The following is a 17,179-nucleotide window of genomic DNA, read 5'->3' as shown; positions in this document are numbered from 1 at the left end:
TTTAGGGTTTAGGGTTTTAGGGGTTTGGGGTTTGGAGTTTAGGGGTTAGGGTCTAAGGTCTAGGGTCTAGGGGTTAAGGTTTAGGGTTTTAGGGTTTGGGGTTAGGGGTTAGGGTTTAGGGTTTAGGTATTAGGGTTTAGGGGTTTGGGGTTTAGGGGTTTGGGGGTTGGGGGTTTGGGGGTTGGGAGTTTGGGGTTAGGGTTTAGGAAAAGGGGACGGTACCCTGGCAAAATTTTATTAGATCATAAAAATAAATACATGGAGGAGGGTGTTTTGAAGTGATCACCCCCCTAACACTTTGACAATAAACCTACACTACTTCAAAATGTAAATCTATACGATAATCAAAATGCCTAGGAAAATCAAAAAGACTTTAACCTAAACATCCACCAATACCAAAGTATATGACAATACAAATTAAGAATACCACAATTACCAATCTGCAAAAGATCACAATCATAAATAAAATGACAAATTATACCTGAGATCTTCACATCCATGACTTCAAAAAACTTCAAATCTTTAAGATCTTGGATCTTGAGTACTTCAAAATCTCTAGTCTTTACTTCATAACCGAGCACTAAAAAGACAGATAAATTAAGCACCTTCACTTGAATCTTGATCTTCAAAACTTGAGCCAAAAAAAGAATACTAGCATCCCTTATCCTCATAACAGCAGAAATGGACAAAAGCACTTGAAACCTGCCAAAATAATACACCACATCCACAATACAAAACCAAGTGACACTATATGATTTCTTTAAAAACTTGCATCTTTTGTCAATAGTAACACCATAAGAATCATCAAAATCAGTCCACCACTAAGTGACAGTAAACAAGCCACCATTATCAGACCACCACCATGAACAAACAATCAAACCATCAAGAACAAACAACCACCATGAAACAACCACCAAACCATAACATGTGCTAGGGATCACAAGGGCTAATGAAAACACAATGCAATACAACCTAGAACATAGATAGTTGGAGCCAAGCCAACTATCCATCAAACTGCCACCATAACAGAAAAAGAACCCGGTCAACTCAAAAAAGTCAAAATAAACAAAATAATGAAAATGGGCACTACAACACCACCACATTATCAAAATTTGATATTTCAACCCACGAGTGACCTTCCAGCTACAGTGCCTTTGGGCAATTAAGCTCACCAAAGTCCACACTGTAGCATCTACAAAATAGCAAGTTTGACTTTTAAAAGTCAAATAATAACAATAATACAAAGGGCTGTTTAGTTGCACCACAATCACCACAACCCAATAACTAATCTCAATAACAGAGATATTATTAACTATAAAAGGAACATAGTTAAGTTGTACCTCCATGATTAACATCATGATTAGAGCCACTGTTTAGATGACTGGAAACAGTGAAACCCCAAATAGCAGCAGCTGAGACAGATTGAGCACTAGGCTTGATTTTAAGGCCAATTAACCTCAATCTAACAACATCAAAAATTCTCTTGCATAACACATTATGGCCACTTCTAGTGTCCTTAAACACCTTGCATTTCTCTCTTGCCATAAATGGTATATAACAGCAGAAGCAACAAGCCTTCTAATCACACTCCATATTGACTTAGTACAAGATTTTGCACTTAATTTGAGAATGAATTCAATCCATGAAACATTACCATCAACAATCAAGTCAATCAAATCATCCATAGCAGCTTTTGACCTAAAATATTTCCATACCTCAGATGAGTAAGGACAAGAAATAAATAAATGGTCATGAGACTCTTGAGTTTGACCACAAAGATAACAGAGTTGACCAGATTGCAAGTCCCATTTATCAATTCTATCTTGAGTTGTAAGTCTCTATTTAAAAGCTACCCAAGCAATAAAAGCATGCCTAGGGATACTTTTAGAGAACCACACCACCTTATGCCAAGGAACAACATCATTAAAATGTCTCAAATCATTCCATGCTCTTGAAGTACTAAAATCCACCAAAGTGCCATTCTTATCAAGCCATTGAATACAGTCTTTAGTACCCATTTTCAAAATAGGCTTATAAGACAATAATAGCTCACCATGAGTTTCAAGGAGGTCAGCAGGCCACGACCACTCACCATTAAACATCATATCTTTAACAGTACACTTTAGATTAAGCCTAGAAGCATAAATATCCCTCTTTCTGATATACTGACATAATGGACCAGCAGGATGCCAATTATCAAACCATAAATTAGTGTCTGCACCATCACCCAGGCAATGAACAAAGTACCTTCTAAACAGAGGCCTCAACTGAAATGTCCTGTTCTTATTGATTAAAAACGTTCCATATTAATTGATTTCGTTGCGAGGTTTTGACCTCTATATGAGACGTTTTTCAAAGACTGCATTCATTTTTAAAACAAACCATAACCTTTATTTCATAAATAAAGGTTTAAAAAGCTTTACGTAGATTATCAAATAATGATAATCTAAAATATCCTGTTTACACACGACCATTACATAATGGTTTACAATACAAATATGTTACATCGAAATCAGTTTCTTGAATGCAGTTTTTACACAATATCATACAAACATGGACTCCAAATCTTGTCCTTATTTTAGTATGCAACAGTGGAAGCTCTTAGTATTCACCTGAGAATAAACATGCTTTAAACGTCAACAAAAATGTTGGTGAGTTATAGGTTTAACCTATATATATCAAATCGTAACAATAGACCACAAGATTTCATATTTCAATACACATCCCATACATAGAGATAAAAATCATTCATATGGTGAACACCTGGTAACCGACATTAACAAGATGCATATATAAGAATATCCCCATCATTCCGGGACACCCTTCGGATATGATATAAATTTCGAAGTACTAAAGCATCCGTTACTTTGGATGGGGTTTGTTAGGCCCAATAGATCTATCTTTAGGATTCGCGTCAAGTAGGGTGTCTGTTCCCTAATTCTTAGATTACCAGACTTAATAAAAAGGGGCATATTCGATTTCGATAATTCAACCATAGAATGTAGTTTCACGTACTTGTGTCTATTTTGTAAATCATTTATAAAACCTGCATGTATTCTCATCCCAAAAATATTATATTTTAAAAGTGGGACTATAACTCACTTTCACAGATTTTTACTTCGTAGGGAAGTAAGACTTGGCCACTGGTTGATTCACGAACCTATAACAATATATACATATATATATCAAAGTATGTTCAAAATATATTTACAACACTTAATATATTTTGATGTTTTAAGTTTATTAAGTCAGATGTCCTCGTTAGTAACCTACAACTAGTTGTCCACAGTTAGATGTACATAAATAAATTGACAAATATTATCTTGAATCAATCCACGACCCAGTGTATACGTATCTCAGTATTGATCACAACTCAAACTATATATATTTTGGAATCAACCTCAACCCTGTATAGCTAACTCCAACATTCACATATAGAGTGTCTATGGTTGTTCCGAAATATATATAGATGTGTCGACATGATTGGTCGAAATATTGTATACGTGTATATGGTATCTCAAGATTACATAATATACAATACTAGTTGATTAAGTTATGGTTGGAATAGATTTGTTACCAATTTTCACGTAGCTAAAATGAGAAAAATTATCCAATCTTGTTTTACCCATAACTTCTTCATTTTAAATCCGTCTTGAGTGAATCAAATTGCTATGGTTTCATATTGAACTCTATTTTATGAATCTAAACAGAAAAAGTATAGGTTTATAGTCGTAAAAATAAGTTACAAGTCATTTTTGTAAAGGTAGTCATTTCAGTCGAAAGAACGACGTCTAGATGACCATTTTAGAAAACATACTTCCACTTTGAGTTTAACCATAATTTTTGGATATAGTTTCATGTTCATAATAAAAATCATTTTCCCAGAATAACAACTTTTAAATCAAAGTTTATCATAGTTTTTAATTAACTAACCCAAAACAGCCCGCGGTGTTACTACTACGGCGTAAATCCGATTTTACGGTGTTTTTCGTGTTTCCAGGTTTTAAATCATTAAGTTAGCATATCATATAGATATAGAACATGTGTTTAGTTGATTTTAAAAGTCATGTTAGAAGGATTAACTTTTATTTGCGAACAAGTTTAGAATTAACTAAACTGTGTTCTAGTGATTACAAGTTTAAACCTTCGAATAAGATAGCTTTATATGTATGAATCGAATGATGTTATGAACATCATTACTACCTCAAGTTCCTTGGATAAACCTACTGGAAATGAGAAAAATAGATCTAGCTTCAAAGGATCCTTGGATGGCTTGAAAGTTCTTGAAGCAGAATCATGACACGAAAACAATTTCAAGTAAGATTTCCACTCGAAATAAGATTGTTATAGTTATAGAAATTGAATTAAAGTTTGAATATGATTATTACCTTGTATTAGAAAGATAACCTACTGTAAGTGACAAAGGTTTCTTGATCTTGGATGATTACTTGGAATGGATTTAGAAAACTTGGAAGTAAACTTGCAATCTAGGAAGTATTCTTGATTTTATGAAACTAGAACTTTTGGAATTTATGAAGAACACTTAGAACTTGAAGATAGAACTTGAGAGAGATCAATTAAATGAAGAAAATTGAAGAATGAAAGTGTTTGTAGGTGTTTTTGGTCGTTGGTGTATGGATTAGATATAAAGGATATGTAATTTTGTTTTCATGTAAATAAGTCATGAATGATTACTCATATTTTTGTAATTTTATGAGATATTTCATGCTAGTTTCCAAATGATGGTTCCCACATGTGTTAGGTGACTCACATGGGCTACTAAGACCTGATCATTGGAGTGTATATACCAATAGTACATACATCTAAAAGCTGTGTATTGTACGAGTACGAATACGGGTGCATACGAGTAGAATTGTTGATGAAACTGAACGAGGATGTAATTGTAAACATTTTTGTTAAGTAGAAGTATTTTGATAAGTGTCTTGAAGTCTTTCAAAAGTGTATGAATACATATTAAAACACTATATGTATATACATTTTAACTGAGTCGTTAAGTCATCGTTAATCGTTACATGTAAGCGTTGTTTTGAAACCTTTAGGTTAACGATCTTGTTAAGTGTTGTTAACCCAATGTTTATAATATCAAATGAAATTTTAAATTATTATATTATCATGATATTATGATGTATAAATATCTCTTAATATGATATATATATATATACATTAAATGTCGTTACAACGATAATCGTTACATATATGTCTCGTTTCAAAATCATTAAGTTAGTAGTCTTGTTTTTACATATGTAGTTCATTGTTAATATACTTAATGATATGTTTACTTATCATAATATCATGTTAACTATATATATATATCCATATATATATCATCATATAGTTTTTACAAGTTTTAACGTTCGTGAATCACCGGTCAACTTGGGTGGTCAATTGTCTATATGAAACCTATTTCAATTAATCAAGTCTTAACAAGTTTTATTGCTTAACATGTTGGAAACACTTAATCATGTAAATAACAATTTCATTTAATATATATAAACATGGAAAAGTTCGGGTCACTACAGTACCTACCCGTTAAATAAATTTCGTCCCGAAATTTTAAGCAGTTGGAGGTGTTGACGTATCTTCTGGAAATAAGTGCGGGTATTTCTTCTTTATCTGATCTTCTCATTCCCAGGTGAACTCAGGTCCTCTACGAGCATTCCATTGAACCTTAACAATTGGTATCTTGTTTTGCTTAAGTCTTTTAACCTCACGATCCATTATTTCGACGGGTTCTTCGATAAATTGAAGTTTTTCGTTGATTTGGATTTCATCTAACGGAATAGTGAGATCTTCTTTAGCAAAACATTTCTTCAAATTTGAGACGTGGAAAGTGTTATGTACAGCCGCGAGTTGTTGAGGTAACTCAAGTCGGTAAGCTACTGGTCCGACACGATCAATAATCTTGAATAGTCCAATATACCTTGGATTTAATTTCCCTCGTTTACCAAATCAAACAACGCCTTTCCAAGGTGCAACTTTAAGCATGACCATCTCTCCAATTTCAAATTCTATATCTTTTCTTTTAATGTCAGCGTAGTTCTTTTGTCGACTTTGGGCGGTTTTCAACCGTTGTTGAATTTGGATGATCTTCTCGGTAGTTTCTTGTATTATCTCCGGACCCGTAATCTGTCTATCCCCCACTTCACTCCAACAAATCAGAGACCTGCACTTTCTACCATAAAGTGCTTGATTGGTAGCTGTTGTTGTAGGAAAATTCTGCTAACGGTAGATGTCGATCCCAACTGTTTCTGAAATCAATAACACATGCCCGTAGCATGTCTTCAAGCGTTTGTATCGTCCTTTCGCTCTGCCCATCAGTTTGTGGATGATAGGCAGTACTCATGTCTAGACGAGTTCCTAATGCTTGCTGTAATGTCTGCCAGAATCTTGAAATAAATCTGCCATCCCTATCAGAGATAATAGAGATTGGTATTCCATGTCTGGAGACGACTTCCTTCAAATACAGTCATGCTAACTTCTCCATCTTGTCTTCTTCTCTTATTAGCAGGAAGTGTGATGATTTGGTGAGATGATCAACTATTACCCAAATAGTATCAAAATCACTTTCAATCCTTGGCAATTTAGTGATGAAATCCATGGTATTGTTTTCCCATTTCCATTCCGGGATTTCGGGTTATTGAAGTAGACCTGATGGTTTTTGATGCTCAGCTTTGACCTTAGAACAAGTCAAACATTCTCCTACGTATTTAGCAACATCGGCTTTCATACCCGGCCACCAAAAATGTTTCTTGAGATCCTTATACATCTTCCTCGTTCCAGGATGTATTGAGTATCTGGTTTTATGAGCTTCTCTAAATACCATTTCTCTCATATCTCCAAATTTTGGTACCCAAATCCTTTCAGCCCTATACCGGGTTCCGTCTTCCCGAATATTAGGATGCTTCTCCAATCCTTTGGGTATTTCATCCTTTAAATTTCCCTCTTTTAAAACTCCTTGTTGCGCCTCCTTTATTTGAGTAGTAAGGTTATTGTGAATCATTATATTCATAGATTTTACTCGAATGGGTTCTGTAACGACCCGGAAATTTCCGACCAAATTTAAACTCTAATCTCTATATGTTTCCGACACGATAAGCAAAAACCCTAATGTTGAGTTTAGAAAGTCTGAAATCTATATTGGAATGATTAGTTACCTTTGACCAAGCCTGACGATTCACGAACATTATGTGTATGTATGATATATATTTATTAACTGATAACGTTAACAAGATATTAGATATGTAATATCAGGTTTCGATATAAGATTACTATAATTATCGACAAGTGTAAAAGATAATATAAATTTTATAAATATCTGAAACTGTCTTTGTCAAATTATTAACGAGTCATTTTAATAAAATAAAGATTTTTAATAAGTACCAAAAGACTACAACATTTCATCACATGATTTTAAGTTAAAACTTTGGAAATCACTAAACCTGCGCACTTGCACGAGAAAAATCATAACTAATTCATTCGGACTCGAAAAAGGGTGATCTTGGTGTCCAAACGACCGTAACTCAAAAATCTACAACTTTTGTGACTATACCTTACACGAATCGTGTACCCATCTACACGAATCGTGTAATGTTTTGCCAAAATAAAGTGGGTAGGTACGAAAATTTCTTTAAAAAGGCTTGTACGTTTCATTTTTTTTTTTTTTTCATTTTTCATCAAACACCAACACACACACATATATTTATTACTCCGTATACTCACATAAATAAATAAATTAAAAATATTATTATTATTACTAATCAAGATTACTAAGATTATTAGTATCAATATTCATATTACTAGTATTAGTATTATTTTTGAGGGAAATTATCAGTGTTATTTCTAAAATTTATACAAAAATCCTATGATGGGGTTCCGCCCAAGTGTTCCAAAACTAATTTCATGAGTGGGATAATATTAAGAAGATTATGGGTCATAGCTGTGGAAGTTATGGGTATGGATCGGGGGTTTTGCTCGTGAGACAAACTAGTGTTTATCATCTCCGTTGTGTCTAAATAATATCCTGCAATATTGAATCTCAATATTGATACGTGAGCACTCTAAACTTAACTTTTATTTACTTTTAGTGTATCCTTGACTAGTGCTCGAGAAATTAGGATCGTGTATATTTTTATATCAATTTTTTTTTTGTTAAAATATATTTTTAGGATAGAATCTGAATTAGTTACTCTTGTGATTGAAATAAGGTATATGAATAATATGTTTTTGGAAAGGTGGCGAAAAACTATAAACTTTTCATTTAGATGTCGAATGAATTCGACGGACAGATTTGAAGTTATAGCCAATTGAACTTTCGTACAAATTATTAAAAATGAATATTTTTATGTTACGTCGTTGTTAAAATTGTTGTTATTATTATAAACACTACCATCGAGGTTATTAAAATTTTTAGTAACTAATATTTTTACAACAAATGTAAAATTATTATTTTAATTATTATTATTATTAAAACTATTAATTATTATCTTTATTAAAAATATTATTTTAAAAACAATTAATAATTTTGTCAAAAATTGTCAAAATATTACTTTAACTATTATAATCAACAAAATTATAAATTTATCATTTTTGTTATTGTTATTAAATTATTATTATGAAAATTATCAATTTATTAATAAAATTATCATTTTAAGGAAATATTATTATTATAAAATATTAATTCATCAATTTGATATATTTTTGTATATAAAATATTATTTATTAACAAGTATTGTTATTTACTATAAATAAATTTTGTTAAATATTTAAAATATAAAATGACTATATTTATTCAGGTATAAATTTTTGGAGTCCATTTTGAGTCAAATGAATTTCTGTTAACTTTTACAAATTAGTCTCGAGCATTAGGATTGGTACACTAGAAATTGACTTTAATCGTTATTTAGATATTAATCGATATAAAATTATATAATTAATTAGGTTCGTGAATCGAAGGCCAACCTTATAAGTTATCAATGATGTTATATGTATTTTTACTACAAAATACAATTGGTGAGTTTCATTTGCTCCCTTTTTAATTGCTTTTGCAATATATATTTTTGGGACTGAGAATACATGCGATGCTTTTATAAATGTTTACGAAATAGACACAAGTACTTAAAATACATTCTACGTTGAGTTGTACCACTTGCATACTTCCCTGTAGCTTGGTAACTAATATTTACAGCTGTATTGTAAACGCGAATCCTGTTGATAGATCTATCGGGCCTGACAACCCCAACCGGACTGGACGACCAGTATTCAACGGTTGCACAGTACTTCGTTAAAGCGACTACACTTTGGTACAGTGTAGTAAGATTATATATATTAAAGGGAATATGCGACGTGATTAAATGTTAAGTATGGTTACCAAGTGCTCAACCACTTAGAATGCTTTTATACACTTGCGAGTGTACAGATATTTATAACTATGAAATCTTGTGGTCTATTGAAACTTTTGATAACTGTTGTTGCGATAAACTTATGAACTCACCAACCTTTTGGTTGACACTTTTAAGCATGTTTATTCTCAGGTACGAATTAAGTCTTCCGCTGTGCATTAGCTCATATAAAGGATACTAGTTGGGACCATTTAAGTCATGATACAAGAACGTTGCATTCGAGTCATTGAAGATCATTAAGAGCTAAAATTTAGTTATTTGAATTTTGGGAAATGTTAGACGAACATGTCAATTTTGATGTAATGGTAGATTGTCTTTTTAAGAATAAATGCAACGTTTGTAAAATGTATCATATAGAGGTCAAATACCTCGCGATGTTATCAACTATTATAATTCGTTTGTAATCGATATGGATGTTGTCCGAATGGATTAGGAACGGATCGTTATAGGTGGTATCAGAGCGTTGGTCTTAGCGAACCAGGTCACCCATTAGTGTGTCTAACTGGTGGTTGTTAGGATACATTAGTGAGACTGGACTTTGACCGTGTCTGCTTGTCAAAAAGTTTTGCTTATCACATTAGTCGGAAATCATCTGCTTATCATCTTTAGGGAATTGCCTGCTTAGCATTCTTAAGCCTAGACACGTCTTACTGCATTTAGTGCATCGATAGTGTATAGACGAAATTCATATCTTAGCGCATCCTAGATTTGCCTGATACACGCCGTAAATTTCTTTGAAGACTACGAAATCTTTGGTAATATATATAGATATTCTATATAGTTAGAATATCATACGACATCCGGAAATCATTTCACATTGAAGAACCTTTCCATCCACTAAATTACTCTTTTGGCGATAAACCTGAAACACTTACCGACGAACCTGTTCGAGAAACCATTTCTTTTCTCCTTTTTACGGATATCTCATCATAATTATATACTATCTCATATTCCGAATTTTATACATCCGCTCGCTTCAATCGCCAATCAATCCGGTGTACAAGTATAAGTTAATAAACTTCGCGTTTGTGTGACAGCAATGGAAAATATGGTGTGACGGTTACAAACACCAGCAGCAGCCACAGTCGCGTCATAAACCTCAACGTCATAAACTATACCATGAGTATAGTCACCGTTCTACGTATCGTTCCATCTACTAAATTTTCGTTCGACATCGATTACCTTCGCCTTACGTCCTACCTCATTTACTTCCGTTTAACATGACAACTACGTAATCTCTAATGTTCAGAGATCATGAAATCAAGTGCCAACAGTAAATCAAATGAGTATAATATTTTCTTTACTCATTAAATCCATAATTACATCCGATGAAAATATATATGCAAGTATATTTTCATAAAGATTGTAATTAAAAATTTCTTTCGTACAAACTGTTAATGATGAAAATATTTTAACGGGTGGGTAGCACCCGAGGAATATTTAGAATTCACATTAATAAGTACACTGTACATTCTTTGAATCTGATTCAACGGTCATCTATTATTTTACTCGCAACCACCGGTATTCGTATCCGCTCATCCCAGAATAACCATTCTCATTTCATATTCGGATTTTGACTTATCAGAATCCAACAAGTGGCATAATGAAGAAAACATTGGATATATTAAAATTGTTAGAAACACACGATTTAACTAATTGAAAATCTATTAAGGATTTCACGCTAACTGTTCCGGCTAACTGTTCCCAGCTAACTGATTAACATTTAATTTATCGCAATTTATATTCTCGCAATTTACATTCTCGCAATTTACATTTCCGCAATTTACATTCCCGCAATTTTAATTTCCGCACTGTACTACTGTCGGGACACATGTACGCAACACGTCGGATTAATTCTGAGACAACACCGGTGCATGGGTCATGATATACATTTATTTATTTTACGCACTTTATATAACGGGACACGTATACAAGGTTTCGATTTATCATATCGACCCATCTATATATATAGTTTGAGTTGTGATCAATACCGAGACCGGTACACGGGTCACGATATGTATTATTTAATTCGAATATTATAATATATATATATTATTTAACTATTGTATTATTGGACAATCGAACTAACAGACTCCTAACTATGGACAAGTAAAATGAATTAAAATATAGAATATAACATATGAAACTAAACAATTCTTCAAGTTTGCCACTTGATTTTATCTCAAACCTCATTCGTATCTTGACGATTACAATTCGTATTCAAATCCTTTCATGATTCTTGAAAACATTTCGATCGAGAAGTCGAAACCGCCGCGCCTCGTCTACCGAAGCAAAGATTTATACGCCGGAAAACTCTCGAAACCAAATTCATAAGTTTAACACATACTGTGTTGAATCCTCCGTCATTCATTAGCAAAACAACCCTACAATTCCTTTTCAAGAAGCTAATTTTGTCACAGCTCCACTTTGGCTTCTCAGTAAGACTACTCCTACTATAATCTCGAAATCTATACCTTGTTCTTTCGCCGTTACCACCGAAGAATCTTTTATAATTCACAACGTTATCAGCAGATGTACCAGCAGCTTGACATTCCTAGGACGGAATCCGCAATTCGTATTTTGAAAATCTTGCAGAATTTCTTCATCTATACTTATGATATTATCTCTAAGAACTTCATACCCCGAATGTGAAGTTTCTGAAGAACGTCTTGAACTATGAAGTAGTTCTTGAAATACCGACGAAGCAACATGTTGTAAGACAGTCATAATGACCAAAACTTGATGATAAAAAGAGGAAGTGTTAGGAATGCTCGATAGAAAATTTGGTACTGAAAACCGGATTGAGCAAATCGTGAAGGAGACTCTGAACAAATTACAAGGACTAAACTTGTACATAAAAGAATCATGACAATTCCATAGCAAACACCTTGCTTCCGAATCTAAACCCTTACGGGTCAATCTTCATCATCATCCTTCGACATTAGAAATTCTAAAACATTATCATATCATTCATTATAAATATCCTCAATATTTCTGAAGATGTTTTCGAAGCTATCCTTATTTGAAATCATTCATTCCTCCGTAATATCTACGTTACAACGTAAAAGAAACTGTGTTAGTTTCTAAATTCTGAAACCTTCAGGTTAAAATAAGAATGTTCTGAAGCAGTGTTGAGAACTGATGCATAAATTAGTATAATATAATGAAACTTGATCAACTTCATTATATTACATTAAGTTATGATAAGTTTTTAATGAAATGTGATGATTCACAGTACCATCCTCATGTGCCATGTTACGCGGCTCTTACATTCTATACAATCTTCAAACATATTAGAACGTATCACCCTGATAGTTCTAATTTCCCAAAATATTCTGGTAATTTTTACTAATCAAAATCATACCATTACCATTTCTTTCTAAGAGCAATATCTATGTTCATTCTGAATCTCATACCTACGAAATTCGGATCATTATTCGCTTGGTTCGAGGACGGGAAGATATAAAACCTAACCACAACCTTGAAACTACAAACCGTGCATATCAATACGTATGGCAACGTAAAGGCACGGGAGAATTAAAGACATTATAATTCCAAGGAAAGGATAAAAGAAAATAGATTCTTCTGGTGATAGATGAAAAAGAAGAATGAAAGATATGAAAGTTAGAAATATAACAAGGATTAGAATGGGATGGAGCATTTTTAGTGAATGTCTTAAAGTAGAAACTAAAGAGAAAGAATAGAAGGTGTGGGCAGTAAGGAAAAGAAGGAGGTAAATTTATAGTGAGATGTTCGACAAAGAAATCAAAACAGATTGCTGCCTTAAATCAAAGAAGATCCTGATCGCCGCAAAGCCAAATCTTATTACATAAGATTTTTCTCGAAACCCTTAAATTCCGGAAATCAATCATAATCATGTCATCGGTTACAACAATTCTATATTTACTCATTTCACTCCCTTTTAGCTTCGCTAGTACGCTTCACATAATCGAAATGTTTTATCTATATCTAATAATGATAAAACTTTGTTATCACTACATATTCGTCATGAAAGCATTCCTATTGTTATCCATAACGACCTCTAACAAATTTCGGGACGAAATTTCTTTAACGGGTGGGTACTGTAACGACCCGGAAATTTCCGACCAAATTTAAACTCTAATCTCTATATGTTTCCGACACGATAAGCAAAAACCCTAATGTTGAGTTTAGAAAGTCTGAAATCTATATTGGAATGATTAGTTACCTTTGACCAAGCCTGACGATTCACGAACATTATGTGTATGTATGATATATATTTATTAACTGATAACGTTAACAAGATATTAGATATGTAATATCAGGTTTCGATATAAGATTACTATAATTATCGACAAGTGTAAAAGATAATATAAATTTTATAAATATCTGAAACTGTCTTTGTCAAATTATTAACGAGTCATTTTAATAAAATAAAGATTTTTAATAAGCACCAAAAGACTACAACATTTCATCACATGATTTTAAGTTAAAACTTTGGAAATCACTAAACCTGCGCACTTGCACGAGAAAAATCATAACTAATTCATTCGGACTCGAAAAAGGGTGATCTTGGTGTCCAAACGACCGTAACTCAAAAATCTACAACTTTTGTGACTATACCTTACACGAATCGTGTACCCATCTACACGAATCGTGTAATGTTTTGCCAAAATAAAGTGGGTAGGTACGAAAATTTCTTTAAAAAGGCTTGTACGTTTCATTTTTTTTTTTTTTTTCATTTTTCATCAAACACCAACACACACACATATATTTATTACTCCGTATACTCACATAAATAAATAAATTAAAAATATTATTATTATTACTAATCAAGATTACTAAGATTATTAGTATCAATATTCATATTACTAGTATTAGTATTATTTTTGAGGGAAATTATCAGTGTTATTTCTAAAATTTATACAAAAATCCTATGATGGGGTTCCGCCCAAGTGTTCCAAAACTAATTTCATGAGTGGGATAATATTAAGAAGATTATGGGTCATAGCTGTGGAAGTTATGGGTATGGATCGGGGGTTTTGCTCGTGAGACAAACTAGTGTTTATCATCTCCGTTGTGTCTAAATAATATCCTGCAATATTGAATCTCAATATTGATACGTGAGCACTCTAAACTTAACTTTTATTTACTTTTAGTGTATCCTTGACTAGTGCTCGAGAAATTAGGATCGTGTATATTTTTATATCAATTTTTTTTGTTAAAATATATTTTTAGGATAGAATCTGAATTAGTTACTCTTGTGATTGAAATAAGGTATATGAATAATATGTTTTTGGAAAGGTGGCGAAAAACTATAAACTTTTCATTTAGATGTCGAATGAATTCGACGGACAGATTTGAAGTTATAGCCAATTGAACTTTCGTACAAATTATTAAAAATGAATATTTTTATGTTACGTCGTTGTTAAAATTGTTGTTATTATTATAAACACTACCATCGAGGTTATTAAAATTTTTAGTAACTAATATTTTTACAACAAATGTAAAATTATTATTTTAATTATTATTATTATTAAAACTATTAATTATTATCTTTATTAAAAATATTATTTTAAAAACAATTAATAATTTTGTCAAAAATTGTCAAAATATTACTTTAACTATTATAATCAACAAAATTATAAATTTATCATTTTTGTTATTGTTATTAAATTATTATTATGAAAATTATCAATTTATTAATAAAATTATCATTTTAAGGAAATATTATTATTATAAAATATTAATTCATCAATTTGATATATTTTTGTATATAAAATATTATTTATTAACAAGTATTGTTATTTACTATAAATAAATTTTGTTAAATATTTAAAATATAAAATGACTATATTTATTCAGGTATAAATTTTTGGAGTCCATTTTGAGTCAAATGAATTTCTGTTAACTTTTACAAATTAGTCTCGAGCATTAGGATTGGTACACTAGAAATTGACTTTAATCGTTATTTAGATATTAATCGATATAAAATTATATAATTAATTAGGTTCGTGAATCGAAGGCCAACCTTATAAGTTATCAATGATGTTATATGTATTTTTACTACAAAATACAATTGGTGAGTTTCATTTGCTCCCTTTTTAATTGCTTTTGCAATATATATTTTTGGGACTGAGAATACATGCGATGCTTTTATAAATGTTTACGAAATAGACACAAGTACTTAAAATACATTCTACGTTGAGTTGTACCACTTGCATACTTCCCTGTAGCTTGGTAACTAATATTTACAGCTGTATTGTAAACGCGAATCCTGTTGATAGATCTATCGGGCCTGACAACCCCAACCGGACTGGACGACCAGTATTCAACGGTTGCACAGTACTTCGTTAAAGCGACTACACTTTGGTACAGTGTAGTAAGATTATATATATTAAAGGGAATATGCGACGTGATTAAATGTTAAGTATGGTTACCAAGTGCTCAACCACTTAGAATGCTTTTATACACTTGCGAGTGTACAGATATTTATAACTATGAAATCTTGTGGTCTATTGAAACTTTTGATAACTGTTGTTGCGATAAACTTATGAACTCACCAACCTTTTGGTTGACACTTTTAAGCATGTTTATTCTCAGGTACGAATTAAGTCTTCCGCTGTGCATTAGCTCATATAAAGGATACTAGTTGGGACCATTTAAGTCATGATACAAGAACGTTGCATTCGAGTCATTGAAGATCATTAAGAGCTAAAATTTAGTTATTTGAATTTTGGGAAATGTTAGACGAACATGTCAATTTTGATGTAATGGTAGATTGTCTTTTTAAGAATAAATGTAACGTTTGTAAAATGTATCATATAGAGGTCAAATACCTCGCGATGTTATCAACTATTATAATTCGTTTGTAATCGATATGGATGTTGTCCGAATGGATTAGGAACGGATCGTTATAGGTTCTCTGTCCTTCCTGCTCAAGGCGTTGGCTACCACATTTGCCTTCCCCGGGTGGTAACGAATCTCAAAGTCGTAATCATTCAACAATTCAATCCACCTACGCTGCCTCATATTCAGTTGTTTCTGATTAAATATGTGTTGAAAACTTTTGTGGTCGGTATATATAATACTTTTGACCCCATATAAGTAGTGCCTCCAAGTCTTTAATGCAAAAACAACCGCTCCTAATTCCAAATCATGCGTCGTATAATTTTGTTCGTGAATCTTCAATTGTCTAGACGCATAAGCAATCACCTTTGTTTGTTGCATTAATACACAACCGAGATCTTGCTTTGATGCGTCACAATAAATCACAAAATCATCATTCCCTTCAGGCAATGACAATATAGGTGCCGTAGTTAGCTTTTTCTTCAATAACTGGAACGCTTTCTCTTGTTCATCCTTCCATTCAAATTTCTTCCCTTTATGCGTTAGTGCAGTAAAGGGTTTTTCTATTCTGGAAAAGTCTTGGATGAACCTTCTGTAGTAACCAGCTAGTCCTAAAAACTGGCGTATGTGTTTCAGAGTTTTCGGGGTTTCCCACTTTTCAACAGTTTCTATCTTTGCCGGATCCACCTTAATACCTTTTTTTGTTCACTATGTGACCGAGGAATTGAACTTCTTCCAACCAAAATGCACACTTTGAAAATTTAGCGTACAATTCTTCCTTCCTCAATACTTCTAACACCTTTCTCAAATGTTCACCGTGTTCTTGGTCATTTTTTGAGTAAATAAGTATGTCATCAATGAAAACAATGACAAACTTGTCAAGGTATGGTCTACACACTCGGTTCATAAGGTCCATGAGCACAGCTGGTGCA

At 32.4% G+C, this 17,179-nt stretch overlaps 1 protein-coding gene across 1 annotated transcript in view; it reads right to left on the bottom strand.

Moving 5' to 3' along the window:
- Positions 1-432: 432 nt before the first annotated feature.
- The window catches only part of LOC139872656 (uncharacterized), a 96,059-nt gene continuing 79,312 nt past the window's right edge, over positions 433-17,179 (bottom strand). The window contains exons 5-11 of the mRNA XM_071860577.1: positions 1,873-2,215; positions 1,525-1,698; positions 1,341-1,462; positions 1,137-1,192; positions 838-1,046; positions 482-702; positions 433-440 (exon numbers count right to left, since the gene is read on the bottom strand). Of these exons, the coding sequence (XP_071716678.1) occupies positions 433-440; positions 482-702; positions 838-1,046; positions 1,137-1,192; positions 1,341-1,462; positions 1,525-1,698; positions 1,873-2,215 (1,133 nt within the window). The remainder of the gene's footprint in view (positions 441-481; positions 703-837; positions 1,047-1,136; positions 1,193-1,340; positions 1,463-1,524; positions 1,699-1,872; positions 2,216-17,179) is intronic.

Source organism: Rutidosis leptorrhynchoides, chromosome 10, assembly GCF_046630445.1.
Source record: "Rutidosis leptorrhynchoides isolate AG116_Rl617_1_P2 chromosome 10, CSIRO_AGI_Rlap_v1, whole genome shotgun sequence".
In the NCBI taxonomy this organism is placed as follows: Eukaryota; Viridiplantae; Streptophyta; class Magnoliopsida; order Asterales; family Asteraceae; genus Rutidosis; species Rutidosis leptorrhynchoides.
The sequence above is the reverse complement of the archived record's forward strand: the minus strand, read 5'-3'. Positions and strand labels throughout refer to the sequence as shown.